This window comes from Rhynchophorus ferrugineus, unplaced genomic scaffold (assembly GCF_030347505.1).
Source record: "Rhynchophorus ferrugineus isolate W39M unplaced genomic scaffold, kcgeb_rfMv2 rfM10, whole genome shotgun sequence".
Classification (NCBI taxonomy): Eukaryota; Metazoa; Arthropoda; class Insecta; order Coleoptera; family Curculionidae; genus Rhynchophorus; species Rhynchophorus ferrugineus.
The window spans coordinates 18,686,630-18,711,134 of record NW_027472589.1 but is presented as its reverse complement, the minus strand read 5'-3'; the positions used below and the strand labels follow the sequence as shown (position 1 = coordinate 18,711,134).

Genomic DNA, 24,505 nt, shown 5'->3' with positions numbered 1-24,505 from the left:
ATGTTGAGTATAGACTTGAATAAAGCGAACGTTCAGAGTCTGCGTGAGACCATGTGCGAATATTCGCCATGCATTCGGCGAAAATCTCTCCGTTCGTTTTCTTTCAAAACAAAATTCCCAGGAGAATAATCAATGCCCCCTGGTTCGTCAGGAACAATCAAATTCATAAAGAAACAGACGTCCCCCAAGTTCACGATTTTATATCCGAGGTTTACTCGAGATATTTCTCCACTCTTCGTCTCTCGGACAATAGATGTATTACCGAGCTGGCCGATATTTTAGGCCAATAACTCATTCGGCTCTTCGTAGCCTTATTCTATCACAGCCGACATTACCCCGTCGTGCTCTAACTCCAAATTGTCTCGACCTTCTCCTGCGAGCGATTAACCCATGTACCGTAAGCTGCGTGGTGTGATAACGACGCCACGTCCTTGCCTGGCCCTTGTGCCTCTTAACGGTGTTACCGGTTACGGGCACCCTCCTTACTAACAGTAAGAAGTATCAGTTAGGGTCATTGGATCAGCTGATAGGGTGGGGTTTAGTGGGTAGCCCAGAGGCAGTCTCCACATAACCAGTCCAACTCGCTTATTCCTGCGGGTCTTCCCGACCAGGTATCCGTAACAGGATTCCCCTACCCGGTTCCAGGCAAAAAAAAAATCTCCGTTCGTGGTGACCAAAATCAATTCGTGGCGCGTTCGGTTCCTCTCGGAAAGTTTCGGTCTCCAGAAATCATTTGATGGTTTTCATCGTTTGGTTCGGAGGCGTGAATTCTTTTGTTTATAACCATACTTTTCACAATGGCATGCCAAATGTAGTGTTCTTTTCTTAAAAAGCAATTATTTATTGTAGTATCAAATTATTGCAGGTATGGCCGGTACATAATAAGCAAAGTTATGATAAGAAAGAAAATACTAGTGTTGGGAACAATTGACTATCGACTGTTCAGTAACTGACTACTTCTTACTATCGACTATTTCAGTCGCTATTTTTGGTTCGACTGTTTTTACTAGTAACTGTTTTCAGTCTCTATTTTCGGTCCGACTGATTTTATTACTATTTACTATCGACTGTTTCAATTACTAACTGGTCGTTTACTTTTAGTTACTATTTTTGTTTCTATTAGTTCATTCGACTGATTTTTAACGTTCTGGCCTTCCGTTCTAGCCGCGACCTTGAAAGTAATGCACCGAATTTATGCTTATATAGATTTATATGTAATATATGTGGTTTTATGTTTTTTTGTAGTTTGCTTATGAATAACTATATATTGTAAATTAATATAGCAGCATTTTGGAACGCTAGTTTTAGAGGGCAAAAAAATTAAATTGTAATTGATAAATAGTAAGATACTTTTGACTGGCATAGTAGGTAATACTTTGGACTGGTATAATAGGTAATACTCTTTTGATAAACTTTTACAATTTTTGTCCAAGCCTCTTGTTTGTCGAAACTTTTTTCCTAAAATCTTGAAAACCAAAATTAGGTTCCAATGGTTTCAGAAATTGCATAGATCCAAAAGATTTGAAATTTTTTTTACAGTAGTAGTTGTTAAATTTCTTTTAAAATATTAACCGTAAAGAGGTGAATAAGTATATTAAATATTTGCAATTAATACATTTTCTGATAGGAAAATTCTACTTTAATATTCAACAATTTATTTTGTTGGCTATTAAGAAAAGCACCACAGATTTTATTTGTTAACGAATGGACTATCTTAACATAATGTTTTCAACTTTTAAAGCCCATTGAAATAATGACCACCGAGTTATCTGGAGAATATATCCCAACGATGTCTTTAATTATACGGTTAATAACAGGTCTGCAACATTCCATCAAATCCAGGATTTTAACAAGTGGATGGAGAAATAATGACAAATTTGTCTATTAGATGTCATCAATAAAAGACTGGCAATTTTAGAAATGAATACGATATGCGGGAAATCCACATTTTTAGATCCTAGATTTAAAAAAGCAGGATTTGGTATTGCAAATAATGCTGTGGCGATACAAAAAGGTATCACAAAAGAGGTATCTTCCATTCTAACTTCAAAAAATACAAATATAGTTCCACAACTCGAAATTCAAGATGAAAAACTACTGACCAAGAATGTATTGACATCTGGAGATATTTTGATAAAAAAATGGCTAGAATGAAAGAAGTAATTACTCCAAGTACTGCAGCAACTTTACAGATTTAGCAGTATTTGGAAATTCCATTTATTAGGTGTTTAGAAAACATAATAGATTTTTGGCAAACCCATAAAATGAAACTAATCAAACGCAACATCTGTCCCCTGGGAACGAGTTTTTTCAAAATCTGGGCAAATAATTAACGATCGAAGAAATCGCCTTCACCGTAATTTAAAAATATTTCCGTTCAAAAATAAATAAAACTTTTATTTAAAAAGGGTGTGATAGTTATTGTACAATCATTTTTGGGTTCATCATGGATTAGATTTTTTAATGATTAGGTATACGTTTACATTTTATTTAGTAGTTATGGTTATGGAAAATCTTTAGTTTTTAGGGTTTATTTAAGTTGTGTTGTACTATTTATATTTATTATGCTGTTATTTAAAAATAGCAATCTGTCTCGCTTATAGTACCATTGGAGAATATAAAGACATTTAAAATTAACTGCTCCAAGCATTTATCTCCGTCCTTTCCCATCTTATATTGTATACAGACAAGAATTCGTACATCTTCGTCTGACATCACGAATGGAAAAAAACAGTCGAACCGTGCATTTGACTGAAAATAGTAATTACTATTTTCACTCGCTATTTTTTTGACTATCGACTGTTTCGACTGTTTAGGGACCATCGACTGTTTCGACTGTTTTCAGTCGATAACACCCAACGCTAGAAAATACGAATGATATTGAAATTCAAGTCGTTTGAAGATATGCCATAAAACTCTTCTTTTTATACTTTAGTATTCTATTTATAGATTCCTGAAGATATTTTATACATTTACAGTTCTATAACGATTACAAAATAATCCACAATTACCAAGAGAATAGAATCTACATGTGGAAATTTCACTATCAGGTAGATATAATAAAACCTTACATTAAGAATATTAACTTTATTTGGTGGCACAAAATGTATAAATGGAGTCATGAAGAAATTCATCCGTCAATGATACAGACAAGAATTATATAAAGAGGTGTAAATTTGTATTTACTGCATGGTGTATGATTATATTCTGGAAATTGTATACCTATTTTGAAGGTGAAATATTTTTTCACTGTGTTTAAATTATTTCAGAGAACAGCTAAGAAATATGAAAAAATAAGGGCTGACAAGTGTAAGATGATTTGGATGGAAGAGCCACAGTCCTTATAAGATATTACATTAGTATATTTTCAAATTATGAAGTAAAAAATAAACTTGCTAACAAGTACATTTGAAACATATCTAATGAAGGAGTAACACCTTGAAACCGCAGTGATATATCCGCTGTCTAATGAATAACATAGGTAAGACTCTTTTCTAAAATTACGATTAGGTGGTTATTTTTACAGGTTGTTTGCATTGTTTTATGAATTAAATAAAATTAGAAGTAACATGACATTATTTTATTTTTTCAATCTTTTTCCAATTGCTATTTCTAGTATTTGCACAACTTTCATATCGAACAATAATATATCGAAAAATAATATTCCAATAACCCCTTGCAAACTTAATATTTTTATATTGTTAATAATTATTATATATGAGATTATAATTGAACATGTTTTTCTCACCAGTTGTGAAATAGGTTTTCCATATTGTATGACCAGTTTTGTGTGACGAAGGGTATCGGTACATATAATGTAAAAAAAAACAAACTTAATTCCCTTCAATTTAATGAAAAATAAGAGACAATTCATATTTTTTGAATTTTTTTTTTGGAAAATAATGTTCCAACAACCCTAGCCAAACTTTATAGTTTTTTGTTGTTAATAATTATTTTATATCTTTTCTCTTTTATCATCTTTTCTCTCACCACTTGTGAAATACTTTTCCCATATTATTTGAAAAGTTTTGTACTATAGAGAGTATCAATAAATCTAACTTCCTTCAATGAAAAGTAAGAAAAACTCATAATTTTATGACACGTTTCTTTAGATACCATTTGCAAAATAGAAATCAAAGTTAAATATTGTTTCAGATTTCATAATAAAGCTCCTGCAAGTAAAATATTAGTATTGTTAATATTCGTCTTTTTTATGGGGTTTTTATATAATGATATGTATTAACTATTATTATTAACTATTTATAGATATTAAACACATATTTATCATTCAAATCATCATTAGGCAAAAACCTGTGTCATTCAGAATCCCGCCAATGTTTCCCAAGTTCGCTCAAATTTGTTGGCCCGATCCGCGGCTCCTAGAACAACACGTACAGTGTGCACTACGACTTTTAACCAATTATGAAATCTGTTTGGCACGAATGTTCGCCGAATTCAGTTCTGCTCTTGCGCATTTTCAATTTTATCACGAAATTTGGCCCGAATGCTCAGGTCTGTACCCACCATAAGTCGCAGATACGAGATTTTGAGACAAGTTTTAGAATGTTAAAGTAAAGGTTTATACGGACTTATAGCTTATTATCTCTCATTCCGAGGTGAGACCCTTAATATGATTGGACCATTTTTTTAATCAACTTACGTCCGCGTGATAATGATGGGCTTGTTGTTTATCCCCGTCATGATCGAAGAGCTCGCCGAGTTTCTGCAGGGCTCGCGCATCCGTCGGTACCAGTCCCAGCAGCTGCTGGCAGGTGTCGGCCGCGGCTTCTGTGTCCCCGACCAGCTCCAGTAAGTCCGCCACTTGGTACACGACGCCGGGTAGTAGCGCCAGCGACCCGGAAAATCTTTGAAAGCACGACAACGCCTCCAAGTAATGACCCTGACGCTTGAGGCATAGTCCCAAGTTAAAGATGGCTTCAAAGTGCGTATTGTCCAGGTCCAGAGCTCTACGGAAACAATGGCAGGCCTCGTCCAGTCGTCCTTTCGCCAGTAGACAGGCTCCGTAGTTAACTAGGGCGTTAGCGTCCGGAGATGGACATCTTTCCACGCATTCACCGTAGAGTAAAGCGTTATCATAATCTCCTTGCTGTAAAAGAAGTAGGCATTAGGTATAATTTAGTGTTGAATATTTATTATTACCGGCTACTATTATCAAACTGCGATTATGTTATAAAAAGTATTAACTATTGAAGATACCGGTATTGATGACCCTTTAGTATTTAACAACGATTTCTTTTTATAGGTATCAAGAAACTTCATAGGTATTTCAAATATAATGACATATATGTCAAATATGGTAAAACTATGTACCAACGGTAATTTCGTATTCTATTAAAATCTATTTTAATTGCGGTCGCGTAAACATTATGCTTTAAGAAAAACTTTAAAATCATACATAAATATTTATCAATGTAAAGCGTAAAATATTTCTATATTGCACGTTCAGTTGGCCATTTATTTTGTATTTTCCTGATTTTTGAATAAATATAACAGAAATATTACTCCTTGATTTGAGAATTTGAGAAATTTGAAATTGAGAAAACACATCTTTATGCTAAATTAATTTGTATGCAGCAACTAATGAACGAAAGTTGAAAAAAGATTTATTTTAAATTATTATTTATAAAATGGTGAATGCGACGTCAGTATGATTATTAAATTCAGCTAATAAAAATGTACCCTTGCATTAAAAGAAAATCTTATTGGAACTACAAATTATAAGGTAATATCAGTTGCTTAGAATTGATTACATAATAAAAAATTACGCAATAACACTTATTCATTATTGTGTAAAATTCAATTCATCGACTGCAGTCTGCATTTTGAGGATATAAATATACATAAACTATGTAATGATAAAGACAATTCTAATTAACACGAAAGAAATTGAAAATGAAATATATTTTTATAATATGGCGAATTCTCTTTATTAATTATCTTTTTTACGCCAGTGAATCTGACGTTGAGCGAAAATATAATAAGAAAAGAAAGAAACCCAACCTTAACAAACAAGACAACAGACCGGGAAGGATTTGCTGAGGAATTGAACGAACGAATTCAACTAAATGTACCCCTCAAGACAACTGAACAATTAAATCTTGAAGTAGAAAAATTCGTAGTAGATATTCAACAAGCTGCTTGGAATAATACTCCAGAAATTAAGAGTGTAACTAAAGGAATTAATTATCCAAAAGAAGTGAAGGAAATGGTAGCTGAAAAACGTAAATTACGAAAAAAGTGGCAACAGAACACCTGAGAATAAAAATAGTTCAAACAATATAACCCAAAGTCTGAAGAGAGAAATACTGGAAATTAAAAACAAAACCATTAATGATTATCTGAGAAATTTAACGGATGATAAAGAAACTTATTACTCATGCTGGAAAGCCACAAAATATCTAAAGCGCTCATGTCTACACAGTTCACCTGTAAGAGACCTATGTGGGATTTGGGCACGTGACAATCACCAAAAAGCAGAATCATTTGCTGAATATCTAGAAAAAAACTTTCAAACAAAACGAAACTAATATTGAACATAATTTGCCGGACATAGAAGCTGAAAATTCGATGATTGAATTTGTCACGCCGAAAGAGCTAACCAAAGTTATTAAAACTGACATTAACACCAGGAAATCACCAGGATACGATTTAATAACCGGAAAATTACTGCAAAAGCTATCAAAAAATGGTATTTGAAAACTCACCAACTTGATCAATGCAGTATTTAGATTAAAACATGTCTCAGACATTTGGAAGATGGCGGAAATTATAATGATCCCAAAACCTGGGAAGTCACCAAACTAAATAGAAGCCTATAGACCTATATCTCTGCTAGCAATAATATCTAAGGTTTCTGAAAAACTCCTGTTGAAAAGAATAAAACCGATCATAGAGAGAAAAAAACCTAATACCAATACATTAATTTGGGTTTACTAACACGCACTCAAGAATTGACCAGGTCCACAGACTAACAGATGTCATTGAAAAAGCCTACCAAAGTAAGTAAATAGGCTCAGCTATATTCTTAGATGTAGCACAAGACTTCGATAGGGTTTGGCATGAAGGTCTTGTTCATAAGCTACAGGAAATGCTATCAAAACATCACACCGAACTATTAAAATCATACATTACAACCAGAATGTTTAGAGTCAAACAAGAAGAAGCTTACTCTACAATAAAAGAAGCTAAAGCAGGTGTACCACAAGGAAGTGTACTGGGACCAATGCTTTATCTACTTTACACTTGTGATATACCACAAATGGAAAATATTACGATGGCTATATTTGCTGATGATACTGCAATTATAGCTGTCGGAGAAAATAGTGAAGAAGCCTCAGGAAAATTACAACAGGCAAATGACAAAATAAATAATTGGAAACAAGATGCAAGTAAATATCTACATGTACGGTGAACTGTATATGTAGATACTTACATATAAACAGACCGTACAAGCACCAATAACATTAAATAATATTATCATTACATGTAGCAACAACAATGAATATTTCAGAATGAATCTCTATGCAAAACTTCGCTGAAAGGAACATATAAAGACGAAAAGAAAAGAACTGGAATTGAAATATAGGAAAATGTACTGGCTAATTGGAAGAAAATCACAATTATCAGTACATAATAAATTGCTATTATATAAGCAAATACTGAAACCTATGTGGACATATGGAGTTCAATTATTCTGCAGAGTAACATAAATAAAATAAAAAAATTTTCAGAATAAAGGCCTGAGAGGTATTGTGGGAGCACCCAAATACTATAGGACTGATTACCTATATCCAGACCTTCAGATACTCACAGTCAGTTAAGAAATCAAGAGAATTGCAGGGGGCATGAGTAAAGACTCCATTCTCATACGAATATTGAAATATTGAAGAATTTGAATATTTAGAACTTTTGGATGTTACCAGAACAGGGCACATACTCAAAAGAATCAAGCCATCTGATCTTGTGTGGTGTTGTGTAGTGAGGTGCATATATTAAAAAATTCAGCAATGACATGTATATATAAACATTATTTCACCAGAGACTGAGATAGGGCCGATGGGTCCTCCTAGTTATATACCTAGATTTAAGTTATCATAAAGAGAAATTGTAGGTTAGACGGAAACGACTAGTAACAATGTATTAATTAAATATAAAAAAATAATAAAAAAATCATCTTTTTTATTTTTCTCTGATTCTTGGATTAAGGAAACGTTATTAAAACTGATATTTCATCATACATTTATGTATATATAACTTTGAATTGTAAAAGTCACCAAATTAATGTAAGACACATTTTATATATATATTTTATATTGTGGGATCCTAAGGAGTTACATTTATTTAAATATTCATTAAAAATACAAATTTTTATTTAATAAAAATGTGTTTCTAATCATGTGTTTATTGAACGGATATACATATTTAGTATTTATCTTGTTGGTGTGGATAGTGATGTCAGTATTAAGAGAGTTTTATGCTGATTCAAGTCAATTAGCAACAAAAAATAATCTTTGTCATTATTTATTCTATTAATAAACACATTTCTTGAACTCGTTTTTCTTATCTAATATTTAAGTTATTTTAAGAGTATTTATAACATGAGTCTTATAGGATATTATTAATGATAAAGTTTATCCTGAATCTTACCATGTAAAAAATGAAACAAAGATTGGTGGCAGCGTTCATATTCATGTCCGAGTCTTTTTCGAACGCCTTCAACGCCGCCACGGCTTCGGGCAGCTGGTTCTGCTTCAGGTACATCACCGCCTTGTTGATTTCCAAATCTGAGGCCAGAACAGCGTATTCCGAGTTCTTGATAACCGACACACACCAGTCGTAACCTTGGAACGCCCAAAACACCAGTTAATATCAATATTTGTGGCGCATTCGCCAATTTATTGTTAACATTTACCTTCGCTGAATTTGTCTTCGACAAACGGCGCTATTAGTTTAGCCGCAGTCAGGATACAGTACTGGGCATCGAGACGTTTTTGTTTCTCGTATCGGTGTAGGTCGTCGTCTTGGATAGCTATGGCTAATAAGGCATCTTCTGGGTTATCCTGGAAAAGCATCACAATTACCGACCATCTTGGAACCAATATTTGAGTAGCGTCACTTGTTCAAAATTGTATTTATCCTCATCCTCGATCTCCAGAGGAACGGAGAGGAGTAAAGTGAAGGCGCTTCTCATGCGATCTCGGTCCTCCAAGGCTCTGCAACAGGCGACCAGATGCAGACCAGCTCGATGACAGGCTTGCTCGCTCATGATAAATTCCAAGCTGTTGACAGCCTCCTCCCATTGACCCATCTTCACGAATACCATTGCTATGTTGTGCATAATCTTTATTCTAAAATAATTTTATTAAATTAACTAAATAATTGTAAAAACGTTATGTTTATAAAATGGCGAATGTGCCATAACAATTATTTCCTTTTTCCACTTTTAAATAAAGATCACATCATTAATAATGAGATATTAAATCGCCAAATTCTTATTGGACAAATGAAAAAGTGGAAAAACCGTCAAAAGTAATATACAACTCTAACATTACAACTTACATGTACAGTACATGTATCTTTTATACAACTTTGAACGGTAATGAAGTAACGCCAATTATATTAGCTATCTTTTATTATATGATTCAATTTATTTAAATGATTATTAAAAAGACTTTTAATGTTAATATGTTTCTATTTGCTTGGTTAAACAATTATTTATAAATTATGTGGGGGAAAAATTAATATAAAGCCCTAATCGTCCAAGAATTGTCAATTAATTTTAAATTAGTCACAAACACACGCGTAACTTATGGTATATCAGGCACTTGTGTAACAATATTCATGCCATTATTAATAAAATCAGTAAAGTTAAAAATGATTATTATAGAATGGCGAATGCGCTTATTATTATTATTATTATATTAATTAAGAAAATATTATTGAAATTAATATTTCGTTGATGTATATACTACATATACAACTTTGAATTGCAGTTAAATTACCATGGAATTAACCTTACCTTACTACACCTTACCTTAATTTCAGTTATTTTAATTATTTTATATTGTGTGATTTTAAATAATTGAAACGATGTAAATACATTTAAAGGCGCCAATTCAATTAGGGATTTATTTCATGTATCCTGATTTGAAAATAAGCCAAAATTGTTATAGTATATATATTTGTTGTTATGTAAACTACTGTAGTTTCAACTATTTTATATTAATGATTATTTCGAAATTATAAGGAACATATTAAAATTAATATATAGCCTAATATTGTAATATTTTGATATAGTTTTGAGTGATTTACAATAGAGGGTGAAACTATATTAACTATTATTAGGTTTAAAATTTATATGTCATTTTGCAGTTGAGATAATGTTGAATAAATCCAATAGATATACTATGTATAGTAAGGTATTCCTATTTCAAATAGAGGTACTGTTGGGAATGTAGCAAGTGTTGACTATTTAGGTTTTACTTTTTGGGTACAACTAACAAAGGTGAGAAAAAATCAATGCTTAGTTCCTTAAAAGGAATTAAACGCTTAGTAGGACTAATGTAGTGTTTTAAACTAACAGGTCAATTGAAAAGACCCCGGCCTGACACATAGATGGGGCTATTAGAATTAAATCCATATATTTTTTAGTTAGCCCTAACCCTCAAAAGATGCGTGTATAAATTTGACAGCTGTAGGATCATTAGTTTGTGAATTATAGCATTTTGAGTGAAGCAACTTTTGTTATTGTGATAAAAATGGATAAAAAGGAATTTCGAGTGTTGAAAAAACATTGCTTTTTCAAGGGAAAAAATACAGTTGAAGCAAAAACTTGTCTTAATGCCAAGTTTCCGGACACTGCCTCAGGAAAATCATCCATCAAGGATTGGTATGCTAAGCTTAGACGTGGTGAAATGGGAACCGAAGACGGTGAACGCAGTGGACTCCCAAAAGAGGTTGCTACCGACGAAAACATTTTAAAAAATCCACAAAATGATTTTGAATGGCCGTAAATTGAAATTGAATGAAATAGCAGACACTTTAAAGATATCAACTGAACTTGTACATCATATCATTTACGAATATTTGGGTATGAGAAAGCTCTGAGCAAAGTGGGTGCGGCGCGAATTTACTTTTAACCAAAAACAACGACGAGTTGATGATTCGGAGCAGTGTTTGAAGATGATCAAGCGTAATAAACCCGAGTTTTTGTATCGATATGTGACAATAGATAAAACATGGCTCCATCATTTCACTCCGAAGTCCAATCGACAGTCATCTGAGTGGACTGCACCCGATGAACCCGCTCGAACGCGTGGTAAAACGCAACTGTCAGCTGGCAAGGTTATGGCGTCTATATTTTGGGATACGCAAGGAATGATTTTCATTGACTACCTTGAAAAAAGAAGGACCATCAACACCGTCTATTACATAGCGTTATTAGATCGTTTGAAGGACGAAATCGCCGAAAAACGGCCGTATTTGAAGAAAAAGAAAGTGCTGCTTCACCAAGACAATGCACCGTGTCACAAGTCAGTGAAAACGATGGCAAAAATCCATGAATTGGACTTCGCATTGCTTCCTCATCCACCGTGTTCTCCAGATCTGGCCCCCAGCGACTATTTACGGTTTTCGGATCTCAAAACAATTCTAGCTGTGAAGAAATTTTCGTCGAATGAAGAGGTGATCGCCGAAACCGAGGCCTGTTTTGAAGCAAAGGACAAATCGTACTACAAAAATGGCATCGAAAAGTTGTAGGGTCGCTCTAATCAGTGTATCATCATTGAAGAGAATTATGTCGAATAAAAAATGTGTTTTACTATGGTAGACCGACTTTTCAATTGATTTGTTAAAATGTGTCTGAGTGTGTATACTGACCGTAAGTTTTTCTGGGTCGATGGTACTTGATCCAACGCCATTCGATACATTTTCACCGCAAGATGATAATGACCCTGTTTAAGGTAAACATTTCCCATGTTGACTTTCAATCGATGGGCGTTAGCGAACATTCGATTCTTCGTCATCATTTGATAAGTGTTCAGAGCTTCGGTGTACAGCTCATTGGCGGCGTATTGGTTTCCCAAATTAAATAGTACCTGTGATAACAGTCATCAAAAAGTTCAATTTCTCATTCTGCTTTTATAATTTAAGATACGTCATTTTATAAAAGTTGAAATATTTTAGAATACACACACCGCTGCTGGTAAAAACAAAGCACTATTGGGAATAGGCGGTTGTAGTGGCTTTAACGTAAAGCCCGTTCAAAATAACACTGAATTTTTTAATCTCATTTTATTCTAGTTGAAAAGAGATATAGTGGTGTTTGATGCGTCCAAACATGTAATCCAATCAGCCTATAAAATTGGCCTGGTTGTCAAATATCTATAAAGTTCTTCAAAACATTAGTGATAATAATTAGAGGTTATAAACCGACAAATGTTATCTTGACGCTTTGCTTGTTTTGACGAATTTCAAATAGCTTCTTAATAGTTGTGAATATCTTCATTGAAAATGCAGAAGCAAATAATAGTCAGAGTGAAAAACAGATTGAGTCTCTAATCATTTATTTCGAACAGCAACGAGATAATGGAGGTACCTTCTTGGGAGTAATATATGTTAGAGGGGTACTGTAAGTATTGCTTAATTTTTTATTTAATGTTTTAAAGTCTCCTTTTTACTAACGAGGGTTTATCTGGACTGGAACTACTGTTTAACGTGGGCTCCGAACCACGGTCCTCGGCATTAAACCTACCGACTGGCGAGTGAACGACTGGCGAGTGACCAACTGGAATTTACACTCTTGCCTAGGACAATAACAGATATTAAATAAACACAAATATACATTTACGACCATGCTCCAGCAGGATTCAAACCCATGACTATCGGAAAAGTAGGTGGACCGTCCTGTTGTCTTTACAATTGCGCTAACCGGCTATTGATACTATTAAATATTAAGTTCCTGCAGTTTTATTGGAAATATTTAGTGCATTGCAGCTGCACTGAATTTTAGTACGGGTGCTGTCACTAAAATCTCTCAAAAAGTGAAGAACAATATAATGTCACACTCACTAAAGAGAAACAGTTCACTTGAGAAGCAGGGAACGAGTCAAGATCATCTTCATCAATATATGGAATCAAATATATGAGATGTATGAAAAAAGAAAGTCCTTTTTTGGATATCGGGTTACTGTTAATATGAACATTTCTCAGAAAACTCAGAAATATGCAACTTTTTAATAATATAAAGTGGGGGTGTCGGCCGGCGAGAAAAATAACAATATATCGGTTTCGATAATAAATAGCGAATTTACTGAAAAAAATACGAATGAACTGCCAAAATACACCAAATCTTTAAAATTAATACCAAGTTTGTAATGTTTTTTTTATAAAGTAATGTGTAGCGAATTGAGGCATGTCGAATTTTACATCGTGGAATAACGGTCTACAAAATACCCAGAAATATAATCCCAGATGTTGAACACGGGCGGGGTGCCAACTGGAACCCGACAACGAATAGCTGGCGGCAACCCCGAGACGTTTATCTGGGATATTATTGAAGGGTATTTCGGTCATTCAGTGCTCAACCCTCGTTTGGTTAAGACGTGCCACCATCGACTGCCCAAGCCTCGTCTTCAGGTAACTCCGCTGCCATCCTTTTTATCTTTGTATTTTTCTAATTTTTTATATTGTCAATAAATAACGGTCACATCATGTAAACACCACTGTTTCATTTCGATTTACCTCCATTCACCGAGCCACATCATTTTACCCTAAAGTGGTGACCCCGACGTGATCTTTCGCAAAATTGGGTTTGGACTCGTGAATGGAGGGTACGTAGAAAATGGTGTATTTTACGTGACCGTTATATATTTTTTTTTTGTTTCAAAATTTTAAATATTTTTAATTCGATTCGTTTTCAATTTTACCTTCAAGGCTCATTTTCATTTTATTCCGATTAATTTCATTATTTCCAATTCATTTTTTAAAATTTTTTTTTTGTCAAAATTTTTATTTCACAATCTTTTGGAATATTTTTACGTCACTGCTTAATCATCAGCGTCTCGGCTAAACATTTCTTTCGGCGCTATGTTTAAATCATAATGTCTTCCTTCGCTCGCCGTCTCCGTCATAATGGCAGATATTTTGATTTAAAAGGCTTTGGGCAGCTTCGGTCGGATACCATCGTTATTTGTTTTTTATGAATTAACCTAACGTATGTGACTACGGATTAGTCACAGAGCAGCTCCAGAAGCTAGGTACCGATTGCAGTCACCGTAGACTCGTTATGTCTTCGCCGAAGTACCAGAATTGCTAACGTCTCGTCGTCGAAGAAAATAAGCTACCACGTCGTCGAACAGTCGATCCTCCCACAGCGTCGATTACGGGAGCCCTGTCTGAAGAATAGCTTGTTTTCAACGTCGTCGATGGACCACATTCAAGTGCCAAAGCGACGATGATGCAACGGTATCTGTAGGACCGGAAGATATCAACAGCCGTACCAGATCACAACCGTTTCCAACTATCATATTTTTTCAAAGCCCAGTTTACACAGCACATTTTGTTTAGTATATGTTTTTTTTTGTATTTGATATTTTTTGCAAACATTTTTGTATTTTTGTTGAAGTAATTTTATGTAAAATTCTGGCAGGGGAGTATTGTAGCGAATTGAGGCATGTCGAATTTTACATCGTGGAATAACGGTCTACAAAATACCCAGAAATATAATCCCAGATGTTGAACACGGGCGGGGTGCCAACTGGAACCCGACAACGAATAGCTGGCGGCAACCCCGAGACGTTTATCTGGGATATTATTGAAGGGTATTTCGGTCATTCAGTGCTCAACCCTCGTTTGGTTAAGACGTGCCACCATCGACTGCCCAAGCCTCGTCTTCAGGTAACTCCGCTGCCATCCTTTTTATCTTTGTATTTTTCTAATTTTTTATATTGTCAATAAATAACGGTCACATCATGTAAACACCACTGTTTCATTTCGATTTACCTCCATTCACCGAGCCACATCATTTTACCCTAAAAATGTAATAAAATAAAAAAATTTAATAAAATAAAAAAGTAATAAATAAAAAAATATCTTTAATTTTTTTAAAAATATTTTTTCGGCATCCCTAGTGTAAAGTTAACCCACTAAAGGGACTGATAAAACTTCCAGGCAATGCTTTTAAAATAATCCAATATTTAATAGCTTATAATTAAATTAAGGAAAATTCCTTATTTAATTTCGTATTTCTAGACGAAACTTAAATATTCCAAAATGGAATATTAGGTCACTTATAGTAAGACTATAATAGAAATAGCATAACAACAACATAACAAAAGTTGATGGAAAAATATATATGACACAAAAATATGGTCACAGATTATTATGCATTTTGCTCTATCATTGTGTATTTAATCCTATTGAATTTATAGGAGGGAGGGGGTTAGCAAAGAATTGTTATAGAGGACATGCTGTTCGAGAAGGAAATACTATGTTATTGAGAATCTTCGGTTTGGACGGATTAGGCCTCCAGGTATACCACTACATAAAAAATTGCGCCTAGAATTCTGCTTTATAGGTGGTGTGGGAAAAAGTTCAATGTCATTGGTCCAAGTCCAAAATACAATAAAACAACCCTACACTACAAACTATTGTGACTGAATAATTAACTGTACTTTTCTAGTTTTTAGTCTTTAGTTCCTTTCGATAATATATACATTAGAAGCAATGTTAGAAGAAATCATATTCGATAACATTATTTTTATTGATTATTTTATTTACATTAGAATTTTGTTATATGTCAAAATCAAAATAAACTGAAGGTCAAAGTTGATGCGATAGCATTGCAACGTCTGATTTCATAGATTTTGATGACATGAGTTCACTGTGATTTTGGACGGATTAACAGACGCAAAATTTATGACATCAGCAAGTCGCAATGTTGCCGCATCAAATTGGACTTTAAATTTACAAAATTCGCCGGTTTATCACCTCTAATTATAATTTTTTTTCATAACATCTTTATTAGATACACTTAGTACAATCTTAATTTACAATTAATTTATTACTACTTTTCCTATGTACTTGGATTAATTAACAAGCAAGACGAGTGCGAGAAAATACATCAGTATGTATTCCTCAATTATAAAATTATAAATATTTATTAATTATTAACTTATAGCTATAGTTTACACTAAATGTATACACTTTATATAAGTTCGTATGGTTTTGTTCGCTTCAATCTCCTGACATCCTGCGCGCTGTCCAGCAGTTGTATTGCTTCCACGTTAGTATGATTTAGTAATCTTCTTTCGTGTTTCAAGGCGAAATCTTGAATAATTTCGCAAATTCATTTGATTTCCATGTCATCGTGCAGTTCTTCGTTGGTTACATAGCGATAGGCATTGGTAATCAATCGAAGAACCTTGTATTGACAGCGTTGTATGACTAGTTGATTTGAATTTTTAGTGCAACCCCATATTTGCGCCCCATCCAGGTCCAAATTGGCTTTATAATTATATTATAGATCAAGCTCTTTGATTTTAGATCAAGTTGAGAGTATCTTCCGACTAACCAGTATAGTTGTTTTATTTTGGTTCTAATGTGTTTTGCTTTTTATCTAACGTGATGCTTCCAATTTAATCTACCGTCAAGAGGGATTTCAAGGTATTTAGGTGATTCTGCTTGAGGAGTCGGGCATCCATTGAGTGATATAATTAAGTTTTTATTATTTCGCCTCAATGCAAAATTAACGTGGACAGATTTGGAGCTATTAAGTTGAATTTTCCAATCTTTCGTCCATTTGTAGATTTTGTTGACTGCCACTTGCACCTTTTCTATTGCCCTAGGCAGAGATATATCTTTTGCCATAATAATTGTGTCGTCAACAAAGGTTTTAAGAAGTGTTTCTTTTGTTGTTAGAATGTCAACAGTATAGAGCAGATACAGGAGAGCTCCTAAGCCGCTACCTCGTGGAACTCCAGCCGAGATATTTTTAAAGAACGCCATTTCGTGCGATACTCTAAATTTTCGTCCGAATTAATATGACTCCAGCAATTGACAATAGTTACGCGGTAAAAATTTGCTCATCTTACAGGTTAATCCCAAATGCGAAACCCGATCAAAAGCCTGTGAGACATCCAGGAATATTGCAGGGCAATATTTCTTTTACTCGAACGCTCTTTCAATAGCCGTAGTTACTCTGTGCACTTGATCGATTGTTGAATGATGATTTCGAAAACCAAACTGTTTTAACGTTTGTTAACGTTGTTGTTGTTGTTTTAAACACGTTTAAATATTAGTTTCTCAAATAGCTTTTATATTGAAGGAAGTAGCGAAATAGGCCTGTAAGATTCGACTTGTTCTGCAGGTTTGTCAGGTTTTTTGAGCATAATTATTTGTGCCACATTAAAGCATTCCGGGACATGCCTTAAAGCTTCAGCCTTAAACAGGCATTAAATATACAACATGATGATTGCTTTTCGTGGCAGTTCTTTCAATAATCCAGGTGAAATGTCATCTATACTAGGTGCCTTTTTAGGATTGAGTTTATCAATTTCAGTGGCAACTTTCATTGGAGAAATTAGATTTAGATCTACATCGGGTTGATAAACAGAATATGTATCCATGGTAGATTCTATATCATTAGGTTGAAATATGTTAGCTAAGTATTGAACTTACTTGACTATATTTAATTGGCGGTACTCGAATAATTGGTCTTTTAAATGCTCGAGTTGCTTTCCATAGCGAATAATCATTGTCTGCTTGTGGGCTTAATTGACTTACATACTTTCGAAAGCAATTCTGTTTATATTCTTTGCTTTTTTGATTCCTCTGATTACTAATTCTATTAAAAGTAGTTTTGTCTGCAGCATTTCTGGTTTTGTGCCATACTCTTCTAGCTTTTTGCCTTTCTTTTATCATTTCTCTAATTTCGAGGGGGTAAAGTACTTCATATTCTGATTTCTCTCTTGCTATTGCATCTTTTGCAGATGACCGAATTTGTTCAGTTATATGTTTGGTTTGTTGCTCAAGATCATCTATAGTTTTATGTCTTACTTTTAAAGTGATTTGTTCCTGCAGTATTAATCTGAATTTTTCCCAGTCAGTATATTTGTTGGTAAGATTAGGCTTTTTTGCTTTTCTTAGGATTGTCGCGCCCAGTGTTAACAATACTGGATTGTGATCAGATGTTAGATCGCACAAACTTTCTGTACTAATTTGATTTAATGAGATGCCTTTTGTAATGTAGAAATCCAGCAGGTCTGGGACTTTATTACTGTCTGTGGGCCAGTAAGTGGGTTCGCGCCCTGAATGATAATTACAATTTGTAAGGTTAATGGCTTTGAGTAATTCGTTTCCTTTTCCAGGTGTTATTATTCGTGAACCCCAAGCCGTTTAACATTAAAGTCTCCACCAATAATATACCTTGGGACTAATTTTGAAAAGATATCTTTATATTGTTGTTATGTCATTTTATGTCTTGGTGGACAATATATAGCGCCAATATTTATTTCAGCCCCGTTTTTTCGATACTAATTATCGTAGCTTGTATTTCTTCATTTTTAATCTCTTTTTGTTCGAAATGTTGTATATTTTGTTTAATTATTAAAGTTGTTCCACCACGAGCCCTTCCACTGGGGTGTAGTGTCCAGTAAGCATCATAACCCCGTATTTTAATATAGTTTTTTTAGAAAAATGTGTTTCCGATATGAGAACTATATCTATGTTATTTGTTTTTAAGAATAATTCTAGTTCCCGGATTCTTTGATTTAGTCCGTTTGCGTTCCAAGCTATAATTATTAAAAACGAATTACTCATTTTTGTTTTTTTTTAGCTTGTTTTGGGTAGTTTCCTCAATCCGGATTTTTCCAATTTTTCCACCCTGTCTGCTAACTGACTGAATTTTTTCGTTTCGTTTTAGTCTGGAATTCTTTGAGCAGTTTCATCATGTCGACGATAGTTGGCTCGTTGGCCGCAGCTTTCTGCGGTTTCGTATCTATTTGTTTATTATTTGGTATTTTGGTGGCGTTTATACTTTTGACCGATGGTCTTGCGGTTTCTTGGGTTTTTTTATTTTCAACGGTAGATGTTGTTTCAGTGTTTTTGGCTTTGTCAATTTGCCTTAAGCGTTGTTCTGCTGTAATTTTCCTTGGCTGGTGTTCTTTTTTTTTGATATACTGCACATCCTTTATAATTGGCAAGGTGGCCTTTTTTATTGCACAACACGTATGTAGCTACACTATTGCGTTGTTTTCTGCACTGTTCTGTTCTACACTGTTCGTCACTGTTCTGTGTGATGTTTACCGGCACATTTCACACATCTTGGTTCCCCACTGCAAAAATTTTTAGTGTCTCCAAGATTTTGACAGTTTGTGCGCATTATGGTATATTATTACTTTTCTTCTTAGGTTCCACTTTTTTCCTACAGTCTAGTAAATAATTTATGTCATATATATTTTTATTATCTTCGTTTTGTGTCATGTGTACGTAGAACAACGGAAAAGTTTTAATTTGGCCTCTAATTATAATGACTAATATTTTGAAGAATTTTGGAGGCATTTGACAACATCGCCCATCAGTACCAACACAAATCGATAAAATTCGACTGATTCGGTTATATGCTCCGATGCATCAGAAAGCATTCTATCCTTTTTTAATTGGGATAAAGTAAGAAGGAACAAACCGCTTCGTGTTTAAAACGAATTTTACTATATAGTATATATTTCTGATATTGTTCGTTAGCAATACATACATCGTTATGTATGTGATATGTAGACTAGTTTAAATTATTCGATAATATATGCATTACGTGTACTATAATGTTAAAATAAATCATATTTGATAACATTTTTGTTTCATTATTTTATTTAGAATAGAATTTTGTTATATGTCAAGGTCAAAATCTACAAAAACTCAGAGTTGATGCAGCAACATTGCACCGTTTTAACGTCATAAACTGAGAAGACGTATGTTTACACCAACTTTCGATTGACTATATAAACATGCTATAAATAACATTAAAACTCACTATTTACAGTGTGACAGTTCTCGATTTGACGTTTGCTACTTTTTGTTTGTTAAGGCCACTGCGACCGTAGTTTTGTGCTTTTATAAAACAACGCACGAATGGAGTTCACGGGATTTCCGACTATTAAAAATAATCAAAGATAGAAAAATGCATACCGCGTAAGTTAAATCAATGTTATGGTGATCCGATAAGCCGCTTTGCTCCTGCGTTTTGATCAAATTTCTTTCCTTGTTCGACGCCTCTTTCGCCTTGGTTAGTGCCTTGCGTAAATCGCCTTCACACTGAGCTACGCACGACTCCTCCACCAGCTGCATTATTTTGATCTCCTGCTGACGAATCTTTTCTTCGGGCCTGTTTAATTAGATGTTACAAAGATTAGTGATCAAAAGGGGCAAATATACAAAAGTAATAAATAGAATAATAATGAAAATAATATCACAGGAGAGATAAAAAGGAACAAAGATACAATGAGATGGATAAAAAACTCAATAAGGGCGACCATACATAAAAAAGCAATTTTAAAGCAGTTGGTAAGGATGAACTAAATATGGAATTCATACAATACCAAAGGCATATATCAATAGATAATATATTAGTATTTATTAAAAACAGTTGCCGTCAGATTTTCATGTCAGACATTTCAATCAGAGATGAAAGTACAGAGGTATAACACTGATGAATTCGACGTATAACATAATAGCGATATAGAGAAGTCAACATGTAGACGTTGAGACAGAGAGAATAGAGATTTACAGTAGGACATTTCTTAGAATACTAAGTGCACAGAGTAACAGCGGTTTTTTTTTTGTTCTGGCCTAAAAACCAGGCGGTGGAATGCATGACGCATACCTGGTCGCGGAGACTTGCCCTGGAGTGACAAGTTGGACCGGGTTATGTGGGACTGCCTCTGGGCTTACCAATACACTAAACCGAAACCGCCTCACAGTTGACCCCTGTGGATCACTACTGCTACTGCATTAAATTTGGGGATATGGCACCCGCTGATCGGGCAGCCGTTATTGGGCACGAGGGCCCGGCGATTCTATTGATTCGCGAACCTGAGTTAACACACAACTGGGTACTGTTGTATGGGGGCAAAAGTTATGACTGTAGCGACGGATGAGGTCGTTTCAGCCTGGAAAAGGGGGAGAGCTTAGCGGTGACGCGGTGCTAAGCTCCCAGCATGTCGACCAGCTCGCGAACAAGCGCATTCTCAGAAGAACTTGAGCTGAGTTGTGGTTTGTGGAATGATTGAGATATGAAGTGCTTGATTTCTGGAGTGTCAGTTTCCCTATGAATTTGATTATTTCTGACAAACCATGGAGCGTTTAATATTCTCCTGAGGAGCTTATTTTGGAAAACTTGAAGCCGTTTGACCTGGTTGGGTGTAACAAACTTGAAGTAGACATTAGATCCGTAGAGGAGTACGGACCGAATTAACATCTTGTAAAATAAGCATTTGATGGAGATTGGAAGTCTGCTAGAAGGGCAGATCAGAGGAGATAGCAGGTTTGCTATCCCCGAACCTTTTTGGATTGCTTTCTGGATTTGGGAATGCCAACCGAACCGCCGGTCGAAGTGAAGACCTAGGTACGTGACGTTATCCAGCCATGGAATTATTGCGGTGTCGATCTTAAGTTGCGAGACGCGCAGTGCGTAACGCTTCTTGTGGAAAATGATGGCCTGGGTTTTCAGGGGGTTGATTTGCAACCTCCAGAATTTGAACCACTTGACCGCATGATCGAGCTGCTTCTGTAAACGTTCATGAATTGTAACTTCGAACCTGGCGGCCGTGAAGAAAGCAGTGTCGTCAGCGTAAAAGGCGACGTCAATATGCTCTTTTCTCGGCATATCTGAAATAAAGAGATTAAATAAGGCTGGGGCCAGCGGGGAACCTTGAGGTACGCCAGCATCGACTTGTTTACGACTGGAAAGTGACGCCCTGATCTTGACCTGGAAAGATCTGTCCGAGAGATAGGACTTGATGAGAGCGGTTTGTTCTTCTGGGAGGCCTAGCCGCACGCACTTTGCGAACAATCCGTCGTGCCAGACCTTGTCGAAGGCTTTGGTTAGGTCCAGAAGAACTGCTCCAAGCTTTTTACGTTGGTCAAGAGCATGATGGATGTGTGCAGCTAGACGGGAAGCTTGATGGACGGATGAGTGGTGAGCGCGAAACCCGAATTGTTCATCTGGAATGATGTTGTTTTCCTTTGTGAAAGAGTTGAGAGCGTAGAGTATTGCCCTCTCGGCAAGCTTCGAGATGGCGCTGAGAAGGCTGATAGGCCTGTAATCAGATGGGTATGATTTTGCTCCTTTCTTGGGTATAACCGCTATATGTGCGTGTTTCCAAGACGCCGGGAAGTGTTGCAATCTCATGATGGAGTTAATGATGTTTGCCAGTTCTGCGAGCTGCTTATGCGGGAGCTTTTTTAACTGGGTAATCGATATTCCATCGAAACCTGGAGATTTTTTGGTTTGAAGTTTGCCGATCATAGTCTGTAGAGACTTTGGAGACACAAAATGGTTGAGAAGAAAGGCGGGGGTTACTGGTCTTTTGACGGAGTTGGATTCGTTGATGACAGTGTCAATGTCTTTAGTTTTAGTGTTCTGTGCGGGTGGGAGGCATTTCATTTGAGCTTCGTAGGTCTTTGCAAGGAGCTCGACTTTTTCTTGGTCAGTGACTGCGAAATTTCCTGTAACCGCTGACTTCAGGGGAGGGATGACATTGTGCGTCTTCCCCACAAGGCATTTGGAGACACGCCAGAAGGAAGGGGGGCCATCCAGCCTTTGGTCCGCGAGAAATGAGTTCCATTTCATTGCTCGCCAAGTCGAGACGGCCGCCCTTACCCTCTTGCATCCTCAGTAACAGCGGTTGTAGAAAAGGCATTCGAAGACAAGAAATACTGCCTTGCAATATTCCTGGACGTCTCACAAGCTTTTGACCGGGTGTGGCATTTGGAATTAATATACAAAGTGAGCAAATTGCTACAGCGGAATTACTGTCGACTGCTGTCATATCTTTTCGAATTAAAATTTAGAGTCTGCATGAAGGGGCATTCTCAACACTTAAACCTATTTCAGCTGGAGTTCCACAGGGTAATGTCTTGGGACGACCACTCCTATATCTACTGTATACTGCTGATATTCCAACAAAAAAAAACAGTATTTGGGACATTTGCCGACGACACAGTTGACATGGCAAAAGATACCTCTGCCTAAAGCTATAGAAAATGTACAAGTAGCGGTTAACAAGATCTACAAATGAACTAGACACTAGAAAATACAGCTTAATAGCTCCAAATCTGTCCATGTTAATTTTGAGTTGCGGCTAAATGAAAAAAACCTAATTATATCACATATATAACAGATGCCCGGCCCGATTTTACAAGCAGAATCTGCAAAATTCCTCGGAATATATCTCGATGGTAGATTAAACTGGAAACATCATGTTAGACAAAAAGCAGAGCAGATTACACTGAAAGTCAAGCGACTGTACTGGTTAGTTGAAAGATATTCTCAACATAAAATCAAAGAGATTTATAAGGTTTATAATATTAAGAAGGTTTATCAGTCATTCAAAAAGTCAATTTGAACTTATGGAATGCAAATATGGGGTTGCACTAAGATATCAAACCAACTAGTAATTCTTCATACCCAAGACAAAATTCTACGATTAGTAACCAAATCTTATCGCTACGTAACCAACAAAGAGCTTCACGATGACCTCGAAATCAAATGGATACAAGTGATCCAAGATTTCACCTCAACACATGAAATACGGTTGCTAAATCACAGCAACATCGAAGCGATACAGCTACTAGACAACACCCAGAAAATCAGAAGATTGAAGCAAACCAAACCACACGAACTGTTTAGTGTTAACATTAGCTTAAGTAGATTAGCTTTAGTTTAATTTGGGAAATACATACATACTCGCCTTGCTTGTGTATTGGCATGCAAGTAGAACAATAATAATAAATTAATTTGCATATTAAGCATCTCTATTGTAAGATATAATTAATATAAAGCTTCCTAGAATAAATCTTCTATAAATGTAGATGTATAAAAGGAAAATCATCGACTGATATAATAGACATGCTAAAACAAATAATAGAAAAGAAACAAAAGGATATAAACAACGTTGCCAACTTGTGAAGAATTCATGTTGATTGGGGATGGCATTATGCGGAAAAAATTGTAAGATTTTGACATCTCATCGCAAATAAAACATCGATAGTCCGGGTTGGAATACTTCTACAAATATCTACATAATTATATCAAAACATTTTTAGATTACTTATATTCCATACTGTAATACCACATTTGAATTTTATAAAATATTGTTGTTTATTAGTACACGATTTTATCATTTTATACATAGTCCTGTGCTAATATTTTACACCCTGTCTTCAGCAATTCAACACATTTTATAGGTTTAAACGAAGTACTCGTTGGATT

General features: G+C 35.2%; 1 protein-coding gene across 1 annotated transcript in view; it reads right to left on the bottom strand.

The window, feature by feature from the left end:
- nompB (intraflagellar transport protein 88-like protein nompB) overlaps window positions 1-24,505 on the bottom strand; it is a 32,731-nt gene that overhangs the window by 6,668 nt on the left and 1,558 nt on the right. Inside the window, exons 3-8 of the mRNA XM_076416114.1 lie at window positions 20,203-20,398; window positions 11,899-12,116; window positions 9,137-9,368; window positions 8,933-9,080; window positions 8,668-8,861; window positions 4,661-5,107 (exon numbers count right to left, since the gene is read on the bottom strand). Coding sequence (XP_076272229.1) covers window positions 4,661-5,107; window positions 8,668-8,861; window positions 8,933-9,080; window positions 9,137-9,368; window positions 11,899-12,116; window positions 20,203-20,398 — 1,435 coding nt within the window. The remainder of the gene's footprint in view (window positions 1-4,660; window positions 5,108-8,667; window positions 8,862-8,932; window positions 9,081-9,136; window positions 9,369-11,898; window positions 12,117-20,202; window positions 20,399-24,505) is intronic.